This window comes from Ictidomys tridecemlineatus, chromosome 10 (genome assembly GCF_052094955.1).
Source record: "Ictidomys tridecemlineatus isolate mIctTri1 chromosome 10, mIctTri1.hap1, whole genome shotgun sequence".
NCBI classification, from domain to species: domain Eukaryota; kingdom Metazoa; phylum Chordata; class Mammalia; order Rodentia; family Sciuridae; genus Ictidomys; species Ictidomys tridecemlineatus.
In genome coordinates this window covers 90311043-90332779 of record NC_135486.1, presented here as the reverse complement: position 1 = coordinate 90332779, position 21737 = coordinate 90311043, and the positions used below count along the sequence as shown (strand labels likewise).

At 34.8% G+C, this 21737-nt stretch overlaps 1 protein-coding gene across 24 annotated transcripts in view; it reads right to left on the bottom strand.

The window, feature by feature from the left end:
* The window catches only part of Pard3 (par-3 family cell polarity regulator), a 669836-nt gene that overhangs the window by 223717 nt on the left and 424382 nt on the right, over positions 1–21737 (bottom strand). For 10 of the 24 annotated variants that reach the window (XM_078023399.1, XM_078023411.1, XM_078023403.1 and 7 more), the window contains 4 exons: positions 15985–16174; positions 10886–11037; positions 9800–9844; positions 4985–5212 (listed from right to left, as the gene is read on the bottom strand). In XM_078023399.1, coding sequence (XP_077879525.1) covers positions 4985–5212; positions 9800–9844; positions 10886–11037; positions 15985–16174 — 615 coding nt within the window. Of the gene's footprint in view, positions 1–4984; positions 5213–9799; positions 9845–10885; positions 11038–15984; positions 16175–20996; positions 21133–21737 lie in introns of those variants that run through there. The other 14 variants (XM_078023414.1, XM_078023415.1, XM_078023408.1 and 11 more) reach the window with 4 other exon arrangements.

Sequence of the window (21737 nt, the reverse complement as noted above, 5' to 3'; positions counted from 1 at the left end):
AGTATGTCCATCTTTGCAAGACAAAGTTTTTCATATTTAAAGTTCTGAATATGACATATCTTAAAATCACTAGTTGCAATTAATAGGAGATATTTGGTTCTGTTTCATCAACTCAAATCCAAAAAGCTGTTACTAAGTTAATAACAGGGCTTATAGTTTCTGGCAATTTTTAATTATGAATAAAGAGATTATTTTTTTTTTATAAAAAAAAGGAAACAAAGCAATGTTACTGCATGCATTTTCTTGGTAGCAACAGAACTGATTTATTGTAGGGGATACAGAAGCTGCTTGCTGAGAGCCAGGCTGGGCGTATAATTTGCATAGAAGAAGGAGCAGATTGTAGATGCCCTGACCTGTCAAACACAGGTAGGGCCTCAGAGATAATGGGTCCCAGAATACAAAGCTCCATCTTGATCCAGACAGACACACACAACATGGAGAGGCCAGATGGATTAAATGAGAGACACAAACGCTGGCTTCTGCCATCTCTGCAGGAAGAACGTAAGTGCTACAGAAGATGACAGATACCAGATATCACATGGATCCCGCCCCAGTCTCTTGGCCCCCAGTGTAGTGCCTCTGCCATGATTTCAACACTGTGGAGAAGAGGCAAGCCTGTTCAGAGCCATGAAATGCAGTCACTGGGGATGTGCTCGACCCAGTTGACAAGAACAATCAACCATGCCTCTGTGTGCATCTCTCTAGTAAAGACGAAACATACCAGTAGAAAACAAGAGACTGGATCAGTCTGGGACTTTCTGCTCCTCACCAACTGTCCTCCATTACCTGTTAGTAGCTTTTCGACAACAGCCCACTCTCCACGACAGATTTTGCAGGGTGCACTGTGTCCTTGAAGATGTCTGTCTAACCAAAAGACTCCTCAGACAATGGTCCTCTTTTCAGAGCAGTGGTGATTTGGCATTTTAATTTCAACAGGTGACCAGAACTGAATCATAGCACAGAACAAGAACCTTCTGGCCCAGTATCTCACAGAGGGCAAAAAGTGGAGGGCCCGTTGCTGAGGCATAGGACTGAAAAAGTGAGACTGCAAGAGCAGGGTCCAGTGATGGAAAGGGTACAGAGCAGGTGGCAAAAGCCTGAACAGACAAGAAAATAATGACACTTGGGAAAACAGAGGAGGAGCTAATGGAGCCAGCTGGCCTTGCTCACAACCCTGAGGCATAAAAAGCATTTTTGTCTCTCATCATCATGACCACCAGCACTGAGGGCACACTTGGTTATTTGTTTGCTTGTCTGTTTTTTTTTTTAAACCTTTATTTATTTTTATGTGGTTTTGAGGATGGAACCCAGTACCTCACACGTGCGAGGCAAGTGCTCCACCACTGAGCCACAACTGCAGTCCCAGCTTGTGTGTTTTTAAGAAAGTTTGTTAAGATGGTGAAGGTCTTGTACATGCAAGGCCCAGTGTAGGATACAACAGGTATAGTGAAATGTCACTGATAACCTATTACAACATATTGAAAGTCTTTTTCTGTCCCCCACATTTCTTGCACACCAGCAGCAGTTAGCCCAGAGCTTGCTCACTGATTTGACAGACATTCATGAAACCCTCTGATTTGACCAGCCCTGGGCCAGAGATTGCAGGATTATAACAGATCTCACAGAAGGTATGAGGGGTTATCAGGTAAGATATATGTAGGCAAGAAAATGGGTATAGATAATCAGGGAACGTTAAATCTAGAAGCAACCTCAAAAACAATCTAAACTGCCTAAGTAAGAACTGGTTAAATTTTCTCCTAAAAACTGCAAACCACAGATTTTAAAATCTAAAATTTACAAAGAACTCTAATGCATAAAAGCAAACCAAAAGCAACTGTTAGGGCTGGGGTTGTGGCTCAGCAGTAGAGCACTCGCCTAGCATGTGAGAGGTGCTAGGTTAGATCCTCAGCACCACATAAAAGTAAGTAAAAAAAAAAGCAACTGTTAAGGCAGAGGAGAGGTAATGGTAGGTAGTGGGATAAAGCTCAAGGCCTCCTCCACGCCCCCAAATTAGGAAGTACCTCTCCTGACCAGAGATCACATCACACAGTTTGAAAATCAGTGACCTTGTTGTCCAAATCTTCGGTTTTACAAATGAGGAAATTAAAGCTCAAGGGTTTAAGTAGTTTGACCCAAATCTCAACCTTTTTAGGAGACTGTAGACTAGCATAGGATTCCTCTTTGAAATTCCTCATTCCACCTATTAATATATCAACATTATTAGCTGTAAATGAAATTTATAATAGTTGCTTTTTGCTTGCCATATCTAAACAGCAGCAGACTGATCTGAGAATTAATATTAACGACAGGACTTGTGAAAAATATAGTATTTTGTGGCGTGTTTTAGAGCATCTGCCACAGGTGTTTTTCTAGTTCTTATCCAGAAGTGCATGTTTGTCTATTTCCTCTTTGGTTTTTCATTTGGAGATAAGTAAATGAATGTTATTTCCATTAAGAATATGTTATTTAATCAAGGTGTGGCGGAGCACACCTGTAATTCTGGCAACTCAGAAGCCAGAGGCAGGAGAATCACAAGTTTAAGGCTAACCTCAGCAACCTAGTAGGCTCTAAGCAACTACAGAGGCCCTGTCTTAGAACAAAAAAAATTGAAAATGGATGTAGATGCGGCTTGGTAGTTAAATAACCCTGAATTCAATCCCCATGATAAAAAAACAAAACAAATGCTATTTAGCATTTTAAAAGAAAAGTATATATGCTGATAAAAGCAGTTGTCCATCTTAGTGGAAAACTCTGGAAGCTGTCCCTGTAGAATGAAGAACTGCTTTGCATGAATATCCTCCAAAGGTTCATTTATTAATGGCATGGTCCCCAAGGTGGTGCTATTGGGAGGTAGTAGAACCTTTGAGATATGGGACTGTATGAGGGTGTGCCATCAAGGGCAATTGTGAACTAATCTCTTGGTATCTTTCAGCTTCAACAATCGTGATGTGAGCAGTTTGCTCCACTACACACTCCCCACCATTGACTTGCAGCATCCTCACCAGAGGCTCACAGCACTAGGGCTACCTAATCTCAGACTGAAACCTCCAAAAATGAGAATTACATGACCCTTTTCTTTGTATGAGTTAAATGCATCAGGTGTTTCATCACAGTAATATGAAGCTGGCTAACACCAAAATGTAGCATGTATTCAATCTCCTATTTAAAATGAGTGACTTAGGAGAAAACTGAACTTTATTAGGGATCTTAAATAACATTTTAGTCAGAACAAGAAAAAAGTTCAAAACCACATAAACTATACATGCTAAAATATAGCCAAAGTACTATATTTTTTATTAAGTTTAAACCCAGAAAAGACAAGTAAAATCTTTAAGTGTCAAGTAATACAGATTAATATGGCAAGAAATCATTAGAAAAAGAGAAAACTCAACAGGGTCAAAAGCTCTTATGACTCAGGATCTTGGAGACCAGAATTGGCAGCTAAAATAGTAAATATGTTCTTCATTTGGCAAGAATAGGCAGCATATATATGAAACCATTGGCTGATTATATTGAAAAAAAATGTCCAGATTTAGATGAAGAATTAGGCAGAGGTGGGGGAAAATGCAGCAATCCTTTTCCTAAGTTTTATTTGCATGTAACAGTATGGCAGAAATATTCATCTTCCCAAACACTTTGTATGTTACAGGCAAAATTATATAATTTTACTTTCAATCTCCTAAGAATGTGTTCTTTTTAATTTAAAATTCTTTTTCCCCACTACAGTCTTACTTGGACATGTGTGATAAGAAATGGTTTACACAAATGTTAAAAAGAAAGTGATTTACAATCCATAAAAATTATCTCTTACTCTCTGGAATACTTTTGGGCTTCAGGGCCTCCAACTTTTCTCTAAGAAAGAGTTAGATGGATAAAATCACATTTAACTTTAAGAAAAGTGAAATGTAAATTATTAGTATGAACAATATCAATTAATCAATAACTTTTACCGTTAAAAATGTCTAAGACCTTTCCCTTCTAAGTAAATACATTAGTAGAGTTAACCCATCACTTTAAATGAAATGGTTATGTTTTTAAAATAAACGTTGAAGGATAAGTATAACTTGCATGAAACATTTAAAAAAAAATAAGCATTTTTTTTTTCCTCAGTAGAAAACCATCTCAATCAACTTGGCTTAAACTATCTTGTCATTTGGAAATACAAACACATATACAAATAAATTTTGCTAGTTTAGTTCAAGTAAAGCAATAGTAACAAAAATGTGCTTTCAAGATCATTATTATACGTATTCACTGGTACTATTACCTTATAGACACTATACAGCAGTGATTGTCAAACATTTGGGTCTGGAGATAACTTCAGACCCCTAAAAATCATTAAGAACTCCAATTTTTTCTGTACGTGATTTATACCTATCAATATGTATTGGTGTAAAAATGAGACAGCTTTAGAATATAAATTTTTAAAAAGTTGGGTACAGTGGGGAAAACCTATAAATCCAGCTTCTTGGGAAGCTGAGGCAGGAGGATCATAAAGTTTTAGGCCAGACTTGGCAACTTAGTAAAATCCTGCCTCAAAATTAAGACATAAAACGGACTGGGGATAAAGCCAAAAAATAAAAATATTAAAAAACAAGAAATCAATTCATAGTAATCAAAATTACATTTTCACAAAAATAACTATGTTATTTAAAAGGAACCTGAGAACAATGCCATTCTATATTTTTCTTCAAAATTTTCATTTTATCACCAACTGAAGAGAAATGATCGTATCTGACACTACATTCAGTCTAATGCAATATCACATGACATATGTCCCTAGAAAACCCCACTCTATACTTGAGAAAGAATGAGGGTAAAAGGGGAAAATAATCATTTTTTGTTTATTATGAAAATAGTTTAGATCAGGGAGGTCACCTTGAAGAATGTTAGGAAGCCCCAAGAGTTGCCTGAAGCACACTTTAAGATCCAGAGCTCTAAGGAGCCAATTGTAACTGGTATTCTTTAGCCATTATAAACTTACATGTCTCCATGCCTTCATCATCATCATCGATGGCAGGTTTATCATAAGACTTGTCAATAGCAGCTCTGAAGCTCTCATTGCATCCCCTTCCTCGGATTATGCGCGGCCGTGGGCGATGGAAAGGAATATCCCCATTCAAAGTCACCTCAGCTACCGCTGTCTGCAGACTCTCCAGTGAGCTTGACTTCTTCAGACCCAGGGAAGGTCCCACGTCCCTGTTGGGGGAGCCTTGAAGATTCAAAAAAACCAAAATGTTAGTTAGAGGTAGGGGAATATTACATACCCAAATACCTATGCATTCTAGAAAACTTCTGGGATATAGGTCATTTGCTCAATGGTGAGCACTAGAATGTGAATGATAAAATAGTTAAATAAAGTAATCATTACTAATTTTCATTTTTATCAAGTTTATATATTCAATTGTGGTTTTTTTCCTGTATTTCCACTAGGGAACAATCTAAGTTTCAAGTTTCCATTTTTATCTGAACAGATGAAATTTTTGTCAAATCATTTTGCTCCGGATAATATAAATAATCTAAATGAACTAGAATAACCAAGAATCTCATTTTAAAATTCAGAGGTTACAAAAAGGTCAAGAAACTGAGAGTAAGCTTTTAAACTCAACTGAAATCATTTTCTGGAAATATAAAGTCATTTACAGCAGAAGCTAAGACATTTATACCAATGAACTTCACTGAGACCCCTTCCCATGGATAAATGCAGATATACAACCCGTCACCAATACAATTAGAACAATCTAGCACCAGGTAGAATTTATTAGAATTTTCCTAATACAAGAAAACAAGAATGTTCTAGTGAAAGAGCAGCCCAAGATTGTAAAAGAAACAAATGGTGTGAGGGCTCTCTCTCAAAAATAGGGAAAAGAAATGAGATCAGAGGGTTGGAAGTGAGTGCTTACATCTCCAGGCCTGGGAATACTACCTGTTTGAAAAACATGTGAGGGACAGAAGGAAGAGGACTTAGCAATTACCAAGAAAATTTCAGCAGGATAGCAGAGGAGAATTCAGGGAATTAACAATTTGGCTCTATTTCTTGAAGATCCAGGGCAGAAAGGCCTGAGATAATACCAATAGTACCCAGGCTTAGAAGGCAATCAGAACTGATTTCTTTAACCAGGTAAGACAGCCTCATCCATCACTGCCTGACCTGGCACTCAAAGGTAGACTAATTTAGCCTCTACATGGCTGAAACACCAGCTCTGCACCACCACCTGGGCAATCCAGGTTACAGAACTGGTTCTTCACTTATCCTGTTAAAAAGACAGATGAAAAAAAAGGGGAGGGGAGGAGAAATAAATAGTTTATCTCTACATGGGGTCATCAGACCATATGTTGATCAATAATTAAGGAGTAGCCTTGTCATGTTATTACTTCGAAGACAAATAGTTGCGACATGTGCTTTTCATAGCTCAGAGTATAATACAAAATGAAAATTGAGAGAATTAAATTGAGAATTCTCTTTTTTATCTTCATTTGTTTTATCTTTTACTTCATTTTCACAATGGTATTAGTTGTTTCAAGTAAGAACAGATTGTTGAAAATGTAATTATATACAGAAAGGCAGACATGACTCTAATGATGAAATTATATTCTATATGTTATCATGCTTGGGAGAAAATGACGATATGTTTAGCTTTCCCCATGCATCTTTGTATGTTTCACATGAATATTTCAAGGAGATCAATCTTACTTTTTATCTTCATAGCATTATAATTTTTGGCAAATACATTTTCTAAGTTAATCATAACAGTTACATCACAGCAAAGAAAATGAATTTTCTTCCAAAGAACTAAACAAAAGGTAAGAAATCAAGAAATATAATAAAGGGGTGAATCATATCTGCCAGAAATATTTACCTTTATATTTCCTAGAATTAGTATTTGGAAAATTTTTTAAAAATAAATTATGCCTTTAAATTTTCATAATTTTCTGTCTGTATTTGGGTTCTATAAAACATGTATTAGGCAAATATTTGATGTTTTCTTGGGTTCATCAAAGATGTGTATATATGAATGCATATGTGTGTATTTAGAGCTCTAAGATTTCATGTTATAGGCAAGGATTATCACAAAAATATCATTTACTAAATATATTAAGCTTATGAGGTTGCAGTGAATGTACTCAAAGCAACAAAACTATAATAATGAACATAATAACTGGTATGAATATGTATTAAAATTGAGTGTCCCTCAGCATAAACACAGGAAAATCTGCAAAGAAAAATAATGGTGAAAGTAAAATTAAATAAGCAATAAAAATTTTTAAGTGGGATTAGGAGTAAAGATCCATGGTATAGCATGTGCTTAGGATGCATGAGGCCCTGGGTTTAATCCCTAGTACCCCCTCCCCCCAAAAATTTATCAGTGTGACTCAGAGTTTTACCTATTTAATTTTTTCCTTAAACTCATAACGCTATGATACAAAATTTTAGCAAAGTGTTGATAATAGTAGATGGTTGATACTGAGTTTGTGGAAGGGAGGTCAATCAACTACCCTCTCTGCATTTATATATGATTGATATTCTTTAAAATAAACAGTTACATAAAAGATCAACTCTATAAAGTGTCATTCTATGACAGGGACTGGCAAATCAAGGGACAATCCTGAAAAATTTCACTGGAATGCATGCGCACACCCATTCATTATTTCACTGTCTACAACTACTTTCATACCCTTGATCTGGGAATAAAGATCACAAGCATATTTTCTTCTCTAGATCTGTTTTGTTTTGTTTTGTTTGCATTCCTGTGGATCTAACTCAGGGCCTTGCACATGCTAGGCAAACACTATACCACGAGTTATATCCTAGCCTTAGATCTGTTTCTCTATTTCTACTTATTACTACCCCTCTTGCCAAAAAATCAATGAAACAAAAACTCAAAAACAGTGACTAATGTCTTTTGCAAGGGTCAAAGGAAAATTGAATTCAGTTTTCATTAGGAAAGGCTTAGAACAAGACAGATGATCTATGCTAAAATGCAATTACAACTCTCCCCAAAACCCTTGGACAAGAATAAAAATCATGATAATCTTGAAAATTCAAATGAAATGAAGAAAGAAAAATAACTGAAAACATGTTACTAAAATTGGGTAGAAAGAATCCAGGTTAAAAGTTTTATTAATGTAGATCTAAAACCAATAGCTCAAAAGGCACTTTAATATCAATTTCTTGTCAAGATTTTCCAATTTACTTTGGTAGAAAAGATTGCAGATAGTACAGAAAAATGTTCTTTTCATCTAGTATATAACATTTTAAAAGACAAGAAAAACATGCTTTGATCAGATTATAAAATTTGCCTATTCACTGGGAAAGTTACATAATGCTTTCAGTTAAAGTCTGGATATCATTATTTTAAAAATAACAATAAATTGTTCTTTTCCTTGTAGTAGCTTTGACCTGGTTACATTAAATATTTTCCCTATTTTACTTAATTGGCATAGTTTGCAAAATCATGTCCTTTAGCTGGAGCAGTTCAAAAGGGTCTCTTAGTAACATTAACGTAGACAAGGGCTACTTCTTTAAAAACCTAACAACTTTAAAAACTAATTTCCCATTTTACATATGTAAGCTATCAAATAATATTTTTCTTTAGTCCTGCTTTAAAATTTCAGTAAATTTTATACTTGATAAGAAAAATAACTAGTTAGTAAGGGCTGAGTTTATAATTAATTGCCTTGTAATACAGTTAATCTTATGATTTATTGAATGTAATTTTTATAATCTATCTTTTACTCTACAGAACATGATAACTCCAACTACGTCCACAGTAATCTTTACATATGTATGTGGGATACACATTTTTTCAAGCAGGCTAAAACTAATTACTACTGCAGGTTAAAAGGTGAATTAAAGCTAATTAGTGCTAAGCGATGTAACTCAATTATCCTGGATCTAGAATAATTAAAACATGATTCCAACTTATAATAATGAAACACAAGTGCTCAATTGAACAAAGCACATTCCTTAAACTATATTTAAAGACTTTTCTCCACTTTTTTTTTCATATAACAACATAAAATGTACAACATAAAACCCAGGTCAGTATAATCCACTATTTCTATGAAATGGTCTAGCAGTGTTTTTTATAAGCAATGAATTTAGAACAAGTTCACAAAGATATGGAGCCAATATGCATTATATTGTCTACTCCAATGCAAGTTAACTGTAAGTTAATCCAAACACCCAAAAAAGAACCAAGGTTTTCTTAGTGATCAAAGACAGCAACCATGTACAGTTTCATGTAGTAAAAAATGTTTATATTGTAATGTTATCTTTCAAATCAAAATCAACACTTTGAAACTTGGATGTAACCTAGACATCATGTAAATTACTTAAAAACGTAACAGAGTCTACCATAGAGAACAACTTTTCAGGATTTTGCTTTTTCTTAAATGAGGATAAAACATTCCTACACAATAATTAGAAAAATCTAGGAACTGGGTGTGGCGGCATATGAATATAAGCCCCAGCTACTGAAGAGGTTAAGGATGAAGTTTGATTGAGCCCAGGAGTTCAACAGACTGTGGACCCCATCTCAAAAAATGAAGAAAATCTAGATTGTTTCTAACATTGTAAATGCACTACATTGCATTTCCATTTAGTATGTCTACCACTGATGAATCTGTCTTAAGAGAAAATTTTTCCTTTATTATACAATTTGATTTCCCACAATGAAAACATCTGTGCAAGACTGGAATACTTATGTTTACATGCAATATGATTGGCAGCTCTATAATTGTGATAAGCTCCTTGGACCACTGTTTCTATGGCAACAGCCTAACTGTCCATTCTTACCTGCTTTCTGGTCATCCACTGTATTGAGTTTAGTCTCGTCAGCTACTGTTAAAAGGTAAATGTATAATGGTTAGCCCAGTTAGTCCCCACAGCCCAACATGCTTCAACCATTCCCAGATCTTTACAGTTAGGTGACAATTCTTAGGTAATATTTCATGCAAATAATATAAAACATCAAGCAAACATTCATAATCAAAAATTAAAGGAGAAAAAAAAGCAGTGTCTCCATGCAATATGCCAGTCATTTCATTTCACAGACGTGTGTTATTTATATGTTAGCATATCATAATTAGCCAAGGCAATGCATCGCCAAATTTTTCTTATATACATCTGATAAATTAATGCTTTTAGTCTTGAAGTGCAAACAGTCAGAGAATGGTATAAGGCACATTTGATTAACAATTTTTTTAATCATTCACTTTACAAATTTAATTATTATTATTATTTTTTGTGGATTTGGATTTAAAAAGAGACACTACCTGATTGGTGTCTGATTGAACAATTATTGTTATTTTCCTCCTCTCATTTGCTCCTATTACTTTTTACAATAAATATCCTCTAAAATTATTTTTATTAATTTGATTAAATGTCTTAATTCTCAAAACACAAAGAGGTTCTATTAAGTAAACCTTAAAGAATAGCAATGAAAGGAAGATATCATAGAGTACCAAATTCCAGACATGGATTGAGATAATGGTTTCTCTCCAAAATTTTAGTCTTCTGGTTAAAAATTCCACAACAAACCAAATATAATTTCAATGAAATTGTTTTTTAAATAGCCAAAAGTGTTAAAAACATTTCAGATTTAAAAATAAAGATATATGAATATAGCATGATATGCACATGTGCTTGTTTCCTTTCTCATAAGAAAACATATTAACATATTGCATATTATGAAAACATGCCACTTATGAGTAATACAGTTATCTCAAACTCAGAGGAAAACTAATTTTTGCCAAATTGCCACATTTCACATTTATTTTCTCTATTGCTCAAAAGTAAACAGACATGTGTTTGGGACTACCAATTTTATCCTGAAAGCATCTAAACCTTATTTAGATAAAGATTCATGGAGATTGTACTCACTACCTAAATCCATGCTTTTTGATTTTCGCGTTTTAACGAAATCCAATTGACTGGCATCTGAAAATTGCTTTGTGCGTTTTTCTGACATACTCTGGCGTCCAAATCCTTCCCGTTGAAAAGCAAGTACTGGATCAACATCTGGACTCAAAGAGCTGGTATGAAAAGAAAGATAAACATAAAAGTATTTACTAAAAATAGAAGACATCCAATTGAAGAAAAATGTATACATACTTTATGTGTGTACATGCAGGTATATGCATGTAATTGTGTGTGTGTTTGTGTTTGTGTGTGTGTGTATATATATATATATATATATATAAAATTTATCAAAACAATTTAAGATGAATGACACAAATGAAGTTTATTAATAAAACTTTGTCTGAATAGGTGGTGATGGAAATACACAAAATTAATTTAACATCCAGAGTCTATCTGTCAATTTTCTCCTTTACCTCTCTGTTTCTTCACTCTGTTTGACAAATCATTATTTCTAAGTGATTATTAACAAAGAAGGGATAAGTGCAGGCATGGTGGTACATACCTATAATCTTACAGGCTGGGCAGGAGGATTGCCAGTTCAAAACAAATATGGCAATTTAGTAAAAGACTGTCTTAAAATAAAATTGAAAGGGCCGGAGTTGTTGTAGCTCAGTGGTAAAGCAACCCTGGGTCTGATACCCAGAACCAAAAAAAATTTTAAAAAAGACTAAGGGGTAGGTCAGTGGTAGAGCACTTGCCTAAGAAGCAAGATGCCTTTGGTTCAATTCCCCAGGACTGAAAAAATAAATAAAAGTAAAAATGAGTCCGATATTGGAAGGATTCAATATTTGAGAAAACCTGCCATATACTACATACATAGACTGACACACAAAAAAGTGGCCATATAAACTGTAACTGGATAGAAGTTCCAAAAAAGATGTGTCCTCATACTCTTTTCTGTCTTTATCATGTATTTCAGGAAAGGGGGATAAAAGAAAGGGAAAAAACCCCCACCTTTATGGGTGGTTTTATGAGGCTATTGCTCATCTGAAATAGTTAATCAACTAAAAATTCAACAGACCTCTATCAAAACATATCCTGATTAAAGTGTTGGATTGGGTAGACAAGGGTCAAAATAAGAAGCTAAGTTCATAAGTTCTACAAGTTCATAAGAAAAATACTGTATAAACTTAAAGCATGAAACAGATGCTGTGGATGCACAGATGAGAGAATTAACAGTATATGAAGGAGTCAGGAAAAGCATAACTAAGTTTAGATGACATTTGATTTGGGTGGCACCAACTCAGTGGCTCAAATGTAGATGATAGGAAAGCATATGGCAAATCACTGGTAGCAGGATATATTCCAAAGTGTTCTTCCAGCGGAAGTGGCTGGAGATGACATAGAATCACTCTCATGTGTAAAAATCTGTGAACATTTTAAAAAGCATCACCAGGTGTTCTGAGCACAGTTCATACCATGGGAATGTTTTTCCCCTTGTGTGGACATGCTCAGTAAATAAATATACCAACTCTCCTTTATCAGGGTAGAGCCACCTTACCTATCTGGCCAGAGACCACTCCAATAGAGCCAACTGAACATACTGAGGATGGGAGGGGACCACTTCCATTAAGTCAGCTGAATTTATGATAGACTTCTATATGTTTCTGATGGAAGCAAGCTTCTCTAAGCCTTTATAGCTTTACAAGAATTGTCATTCATACTGGTGAAAGGACAGTGTGATCTGGTTTGGCTGGAATCAAAAACATATTTGCTGTGCATAAAATGAGTTAGCTTTTAAAGGATAGCTAAACTTAAAGATGTGAAAAGTAGGGTACCAGAGAAAAATCTCTACCACTGGGTGAGGGACCATGAAGTTTTGAACCAATATGCCTTAATATGCTCAACAGGAGAACAGTTTCCTAACCATCTAATGAGATAATTGGGACTTAAGATGAAAGCCCTTTGTATACTACTGAGCACTGAAGAAAATAAGTTACTATTATCCAATGATGATTATCAATCTCAAATTATAAAGTAATGCAAATGATGGTGTTCAAAAAACTCACATAAAAGAATTGGACAATCTTTTCCACCAAACACAGAGAGGACCCAAGGGTGAAATACCAGGTATATGGGACCCAGAATTTAAGGAAGTATTCACTTTTAAGGTCATAGAAGTATAGCATTAACATCTGACAGTGAGCCTTCCTTAAATTTTGCCTCCAGAGCACCTTCTTGCCTCATCCTACCTCGGGTGAAGGTATACAGAAAAGAGAAAATAAATCCCAGAGAGACTAGGAGTTTAGTCCAAGGCAAAAACAGTTTTGTTTCATAGTTTTGCAAAATACCATACTCAAGAAATGTCATTTTGTTGTCATTCTCCTCTAAAAAATTCCATTTTAAATACAATATCACATTTCCCCCCAAAAAAAACTCTCAATAAATTTGATGCTCCAAGAAGAAGTAGGGTCGTTTATTTTGAAGTCCCGAGTGCCCCTTTACATCTATATATTCTGCTCTGGGATAGATGGCTCATAATATCCAGAGTACAAAGAATTTACTCAAGAAACACAGTTTTAGAAATGGAAAATTAAAACTCACTATCCCTCAATTTTGTAGCATCAAATTGGAAATAATGTATTTCCAATAATAGTAGCTCTTTTATATTCTTTTATATACTGAAAGTAGATCTCTTCAATCATCCTGTACATGTTTAGCAAATCACTGAGTGGGGAAGGGTAATATTCAGAACACTTCAAAACCTGAACACCAAGAAGGCATCAAGCTTGTAGATGGAATGAATTTGAAATAGAATTTTAAAAGAAATTATTGGCAAAGATGTTTCAAAGAATTATAAATTATAGCTGCCCATGTAGCCTAATGTCCCCATAAAGTATATTTACAACTAATTTTATATCCTCAAAGTTTATGTTGTAATTAAAATTAGAATTGCTGCTAAGCCTTTTCCCCCCTTAAAAAAAACTATTACTGTTCCCTGAATTAATTGATGGATTGGGAAAAGCATATTTTATTAGGTTACAAATTAGAAGTTTAGCCATTTGACATATTTAGCCTTCTACAATTGTGAAATGAACTGTAAATATACACAATTCAAAATGTCAAATGAGTTTGTGAGTTAACAAGAGTCTTAAAATAACTAAATATTCTCAAACCATAACATAATTAATTGTTCCCTATCAATATATCCATTAAACTAATTTCAGACAAATAAACAGTATACTGGAATATTTAAATAGTTAGACTGCAGGACTGACAGATGATTCTTTGAAGAATGTAACCATATCCTGACCCCCAGTGTTATTAAAATTCCAGTTATTAATCCTGTCTTATTGCCCTTTTGTTTTCCTAACATTTTCATCAAAGATTAGGGAGATATTGTCAGACTGGAGAAGCTTACATTTTCTGCTGTGATGCAGAACAGCTGCCATTCTTGTTTGGATAACCCTTCATTCATATTCTTTCCTTTGCCCCACATTCCCCACAGCAAAATCACACCAGTCCTTACCATTTTTGCAAATCCCCCTTAGGGAAATCAATAACACAATCTATCCCCACACGTTATTTATTTCTGTTCATCAACGCAGTGCTTTATAAAGCCCCAAATAGATCTATTCCTATGACCACCCCCACAATTTCTCATCATGGTGGAGATTCAAAGGCTTTTGTCCCCAAGATGAATACCGCACAGATCTAAACCTTAACTCTCTCTGCTACTGCTCTCGCTTTCAGAAAGCGACATAAACTGCAGCAATGTAACAGCATCTGCACAGTTCAAATGGGTTTTTACTGTATATTGTAGTCACCCCCGCTATATTCAACCAAAAAAACTCATTCAAAGCTAAGCTATTATGTAGGCTTAGCAGAGATCTATTTTTATATACTGTATTTTCAAAAAGAGAATTAAAAAAGAAAATAAAAAGCCAGAGATGAACTTTTCAAGGGCCCAACTAACAGGTGAAGTTATTCCAAGAGAACATCTGCAGAACTGACAGATGAATGAACTAGGTTTTTATGATTTCATCTGGTGAGTGGGAGAAGACGGAGTGGTTTGCCTTGTTAAAATCATTGCTAAAATGTAAACACAAATAATCAGTCCTCTGAATACCTTGAATCTGACATTTAATGTTGACTCAAGTCAGGGAAAGAGTAGGAAGTAGAAACTGATAAGTAGTGAGGGAACAATGACACAACATTTAAATACAGTTTTACTTATGTGCTTATGAAAGATCCTAGAGAAATGGAAATAGGAAAATTCTGGTTTAATACTTCACAGGTTCATGCTAATGGTCTCTCCATCTTATGAGTTATCTCTAAGAGGGACTTTACTTTTGCATTATTGATGTACTTAACTACTAGGGATGTGGATTAAGGTACCCATCCACATTTGTGAGCCACACACTGGCTCAAAAATATCAAGTGCTTTCTCCTACTCTTAAGGATATGACAGAAAAAAAATGGAACTAGAATTTCTCAAAAATTCCTGCTAAAAACAAAGGCAAAATATTTTAAACAGTGTTGTAACTCTCTCCCCCTCATCTCTGGTATACATTAACTATTAGTTTTGCATCTAATTTCAGCAAATAAATTGGGGATTTGAATACAATTTATTTATTGTATAAAAAATACAATGCCAACTTAACAGAAATCTAAAATATGTAACAAAACATTGAAAGCAGATGAATATGGGCTAGGGATGTGGCTCAAGTGGTAGCGCGCTCGCCTGGCATGCATGCAGCCCGGGTTCGATCCTCAGCACCACATACAAAGATGTTGTGTACACCGAGAACTAAAAAATAAATATTAAAAAATTCTCTCTCTCTCTCTCTCTCTCTCCTCTCTCTCTCTTTAAAAAAAAAAAAAAGAAAGCAGATGAATAGGGTTAGTTCTGCTGTTGTTTTAGCTAAATTACTAACTATAGTATTTGAATACCTCAGCAAGTTTACAGGTTAGCACTATATAATCATTAAGAACATGAAAATTGAAAAAAAAAGCTATAAAAAATAAATGAATTGGGCTCATTGATAAGCCATAGAAAATATAAAATAAAATGCAACCACAATTAACTAATGTTTTTCAACTCTGTACTACGAACTTACCAGTCAGCTGAATCACTGATTGCAGCCTTAACCCAGGTGCCAGCATCTGTCATCGTGAATCCCACATCATCATGGGAGCTGGAAGAGGACTGGTCAGAAAGATGTGGAGGAAGCATGGGCAACCTGTCATCTTCTATAATGATAGTGTCATCTTGGGGCATATTCACAGTAGGGGACAACTGGTATTTACCTGTCCAATGGAAAAAGAAAAAGAAAAATTCTAGACATCTATTTAACTGCTATGCCTATTCATTTTAATACTTTGCTAAATTAGAAAATGCCTAAACTTCCACATATCTGTTAAACCTGGTAGAACAAAATAGAATTTAGCACATTTATTCCTCATCAATGATCGTCAAACAGAAGCCTCAAGTCTGTTATTACTTCAGACACCTCAGCTATGTAGCTCTGGGCACAGTATACAATTTATCTGGTTTTAAGTTACCTACAGCCAAAGATAATCATCAAAATGTCTTCTAATATGAAACTGCTATGCCTATACTAAGCTATGAAAAGCTCTTTGAAAATTTTTACCAGGAAATTTAGAGGAAAGCCCTATTAATGTACATCAATCATTCATCCATTCATTCATTGGACAAGTACCCTGGGGAGGTACTATAAGACATAATCTCTTTCCAAAGAGTTCACAGGCAAATAAGGAGGAAGGCACTCAGCAGAAACTGGTGTGTGTGTCATGTCAAAGGTTCTGTGGCATTCACATGGCGTTGGTAATTGCCTTGGTAGCTGGGCATAGGGAATGCTGGTGACCTCAACAAAAGTAAGCATCAGAGTTGGGTTTTTAATAATGAATATTATCTTTTCTGTCAGAAGAAATGATGGCATTTGTCTTTAAGCTCATAGTACACTCAGGTGATGCTTCAAAGGGAGTAAGCATAGAATCAAGGCTTGTGAGAAGGGAGGTGACAGATTGATGTTAAAGTTGGAATTAAAAAAAAAAAAAGGATCTGAAGACTCTGACTGCCTTTGAGGTTTTAAGGCCTTGACTATAGAACTGGTAAATTTTTATTTATTCAGTTAGGATACAATGTTCTTGGTAAGGAAAGACCTATAATTTTCTATAATACTGCCTAGTTTCTCATAGTACAATTTGCTCAGGTTCATGGATAAGCATTAACAGTCATTTACATGTCACAGTCTTTATAAGGACAGAATTATGTTACAAGGGTCTGACTCTGGAATGATAAAGCTGGGGTCCAAATGATGTCATCTTTTTCCCCAAAAAATCACCTACAGTTCTTGTAGGTTCTTCCCAAAATCTTACACCACGCTTCTTCTCAACAAGAATATATTGCCAAGGCTTTTGATCCACGTGGATACCGTGCGAGAGGCTATATTCACAGTAATATCCTCATGGCATGAAGTTCACAACCTGAGTTCCCAACAAAGGAAACAGCTCTGACAGTTACTCTGTCCAACTCATAGCATAGAAAAGCTCTCATTTTAAGTTCGATTTCCAAATCAGCTATATTTGGGTTCCTATCCAAGTAAAATCCACCACCATTTTACACTGGGAGAACTTTCCTTTCATTAAAAATTATTGTTTTTACATAACACTACAGCAAATGTATAGAGAGTTCAGTAACTTTAAAAGAAAACATCTAGGGCTGGGGCTGTGGCTCAGCACTAGCACACTTGCCGGGCATATATGAGGCACTGGGTACTGCATATAAATAAATAAAATACAAAGAAAGAAAACATCCACAGGAATGTAGGGTGTATTCTAGATAGGCTTAAAGGATTTTTTTTTTTTTTTGAGTACAGAATATATTTTTCAGGACATTTCTGCAAAGAAACAAACAAATAAAAAAATTAAGCTGTATTTTTCCAGGACAACCCACAAAAGAAAACTTGCTAAAAATTTCAAATGCATTCATTATTTAGCATTGACTACTCTAGTATAGAAACACTACATGTTCATTGAAACCTCTACTTGGGCATCTTATCAAGAAAAACTTTCTACTTTGATTTCAAAAGCACCAGTTTGTATTACTATAAAAACTGGCAGCTTTATATGAATGCTCATGATACAAACATACATCAAATATAACATGTAATCATTTCCCTTTTTTGATTTCAAATAATTTATTTCTTCCTACACAAGATTTGGAATATAAGTATAGAAACCTGTTCACCAAAATACCATTTGTATGTATGTTAGGTAGGGCATTCTAGCACTATTAGCAAATTAGCAAAAGACTGTATCCTCCTCAAGATCTGTTTTTCTCTCCCAAAAGTATACAGAATTATAAAATGAGGTTTAACCTTGACCTACAATTAACATGAATGAGGCATTATCCACAACATTAAATACCATGTCTTCACTCAAGCATATTTTACTGAAGAAAATATGACAGAGTAATAATAATGCACATAGTTTTAAACACAAAAACTAAAATTCTTGCAAAGACACAATATATCCTGAGTGATATCTAATAATTGATATGAAACATTGATTGGTTCATGTGATAATCCTATTTTCTAATGTTGTTTGGAATGGGAATATTATACCTTAAATGATCCAAGATTTTTGACATACATAAATGTCAAGAACTATATAAAAAAATTGAAGTTTTTCTCTCACCCATGATTGTGGAGATTAATACTTAACAAGATTTGATTACTCATATTTTCCATTAATTTTTCACTTCTTAGCATGTTGGCTGGGAATAGATTTGGGATTTGGCTCCAAGAATCAATTGGAGTAGTAAACAACTAACCCACTTAACTATACTTTCCACCAAGCTCCACCAAGATAACACCAAAATCTCTTAATTATGTTTACTAGTACTTGGCACATCCTGAGATTGAAATCTTATAAGAGTGACTTGAGAAGAATTCTATCTGTTTTTTGATGGAAAAAACAAACAAACAAACATCCTTCGTCCTCAGCTAGTTAATCACCATGGACAAAAAAAGAAGTAAACCAGTCAATATCTTATAGAAGAGTGAAACAATGAGATACAAAATTATTGTTTACTAAACATTTATTCATTGGTAAATTTACAAGGAATGTAATATCATGAATGAGACTAGAAACAAATGAGATGAGGAAAATTATGCCAGTGATATGACTGATAACATCAATATCCCATTTTTCTATGTCAAATTTCTAACAAGGTGAAAATGTTTGAACAAAATTTCAACTCACCACAAATGTATGAATACAGACACAACTGAGATAACTTCTAAAATAGATATAACAAATTGCTGCTGTGCTTTAAACAAAATTTGTTCAGATAAAAATGTTGAGGGAAAATTTAAGTTTTGATGTCCTCAAATATCAACTTGTACTGTATTTTTTGGAGTAAACGTATTGGTTAAATTAGCTATGCCTATTATTCATTACTGTTATTAATTAAGACGGTCCAAAAATTAGAAAACATTTTCAAGCCTCCTCAAAGGAAGAAATCCTATGTGGGATCACTACAGGTTACTTCTTTTGATAGATATGCAAGTTTTGCTTTTAAAATCCATGACAGCAGGAATTCGGTAAAAACAGATGACATTTGGAGAAATCTAGCCTTTGGTCACAATTCATTTGTGACAAATATGGGACCCATGATCCAGAAAAGTATAAATCCAAATTTTGATTCAGAAACACAGAAACTGTACAGTTTTAGTTAAGTCACTTAATTTCTTTGGTCCATAACTTCCTTGAGTTAGAGGATATGAAGGATGGATTACATAGTTTCTAAGGTTATTTCAAACATGAACTTCTTTAACTTTTAGATCACAATGGATGTGGGATGAAATAGATTCTAAAAACTAATGCTTTTACTCAAGGACTGGACACTTTTAAATTGATGTGAATAAGGAATGAATGACATGAATGTCACTCACAGTTACTGTGTGATCTCAGCATTCCCCCCCGAGATGGCTAGTTTTAGAAAGCAGAAATAGCCAAAAACCAAATAAAACAAAAATCATCATGGGATGTTGGGACTTAGTTCCTTTATCTGGAAAGTGAGAAAGAGTGTGACTGATGACATCTGACATCCCTCCAAGTGGAAAGTCTGCTCCTTTTTTTTTTTTTTTTTTTGGTGTTATTTTGTAGAAGCTTCTCTTCTGGGATGTGTTACCAAAGAAATAGATCACAAGGCCTCAAAACTCTGGTCCAGTCTTACTTAGGGAATATTGTGTGTGAAAATTTGCCCTGTTCACATAAAATAATCAGTTCTTAATGTAATCCTCTGGAATTTCCATATAACGGTCTCTTCCTAGCATACCAGAAAATGCAGTAAATGGCATCATGTCCACAATGATCACACAGGAGTGATTCTAAATGCACAGAAAACAACCATTAATTAAACAGGATCTGTGTGAGAAATTTCTATGTTCCTCGACACTGTGCAAACTAGTAAATACCACTGTTATTAATGTAGGCTAATGGAAGGTCAGTGCTCTCATATTTATATATGGTATCCTGTATTTTGGTATTTGGTTGCAAAGTAACATCTTTTACAAGATTTCTAACTTCGTGTGTTAAGCAACTTTATGAATAGCATCTGAATCTAGAGCCGATGACACTAGAACAAGAACAGGTAAAAGTCTGCCTAAGTCTCGAATACACAAAATGTAAGATAAATCAAATTAAGCATATACATTCTTCAGGGTAAAACTGCACAGGATCCCCACTTTCTAGTATAACATGTAAACAAATTGTCTTAAAGAAACACGTATATCACACATCAATTTGGCCTACCATCAAACAATAATAAATCTGTCACTCCCCAGCCAAAGGATATGTACAATATATCACCAGATACAGAACTAGGCTGTTAATTCTTGCCATAGGAAGGCATCTAGAATATAAGAACTCATTACATATCTAGCTGAGGGAAGGGGAAACAATGTCAACTAGAATGCAGGATGAAGAGGACTAACACAGTCACAGCTAAAAAAAAAAAAAAAAATCAGGGTGACAGACTATGGAGAAAACAAAAAATCCTCAACCCATATATACAGCATTTCCACAAGTGACTAGGTAAAAATTTTGGGATATTTGTTTGATTTTTAAAAAGTTTTAGTTTTTCGCCTTCCTCTGAAGCATCAGGGATTGGAGGCAGGATGCAGGTTACAGGAACTGGTGGACCAATGGTCTGATTCAGTATGGCAAGTCCTATGTTCCTATAACAAAGGGGAAATTACAGCATATCACTTTGTATGCACACAGATCCAGGGATACATGCACACACACTCTTTCTCAAGGGATCTAAAATTTCATCAATGGAAAAGAATTCAACACGGATAAAGTTTTACACCAAAGCCAAGAAAGTATGGAAAAATCCAACTGCAGTGAAGAGAGTGATAATTAATAAGCAAAGAATACGTGTGATAAACTACGCACAAGGCCTTTCACCCAACTGGTGTTCAAACCAACAGGCAAAGCATCCTGCCCTAAATTTCTCTTTTGACAGGCAGATAAAAAGAAAATGCCAACAGAGTAAAACCAGAGACCTGGCATGTGTTAGCTCTACATGTACCAAGATAAGAAATCCAGAGTTTATTAGCAATTTTTCCAAATGAGAAAGCTAGAAGATTAGAGAAAGAACAACAGAAAATTCTACTAGTCATATATCAATAATCTTTTCTATTATGCCCAGTAGAAAGTTCTCCAAAGTTAGAGATTGTTTCTTACTCATCTTTGTATCTACAGCAAAAAGCAAATTCACAAAGTCTTCCCAATAGCAGGCTTTCCATAAACTCCCACTGATGAACTCCACAAATTCTTG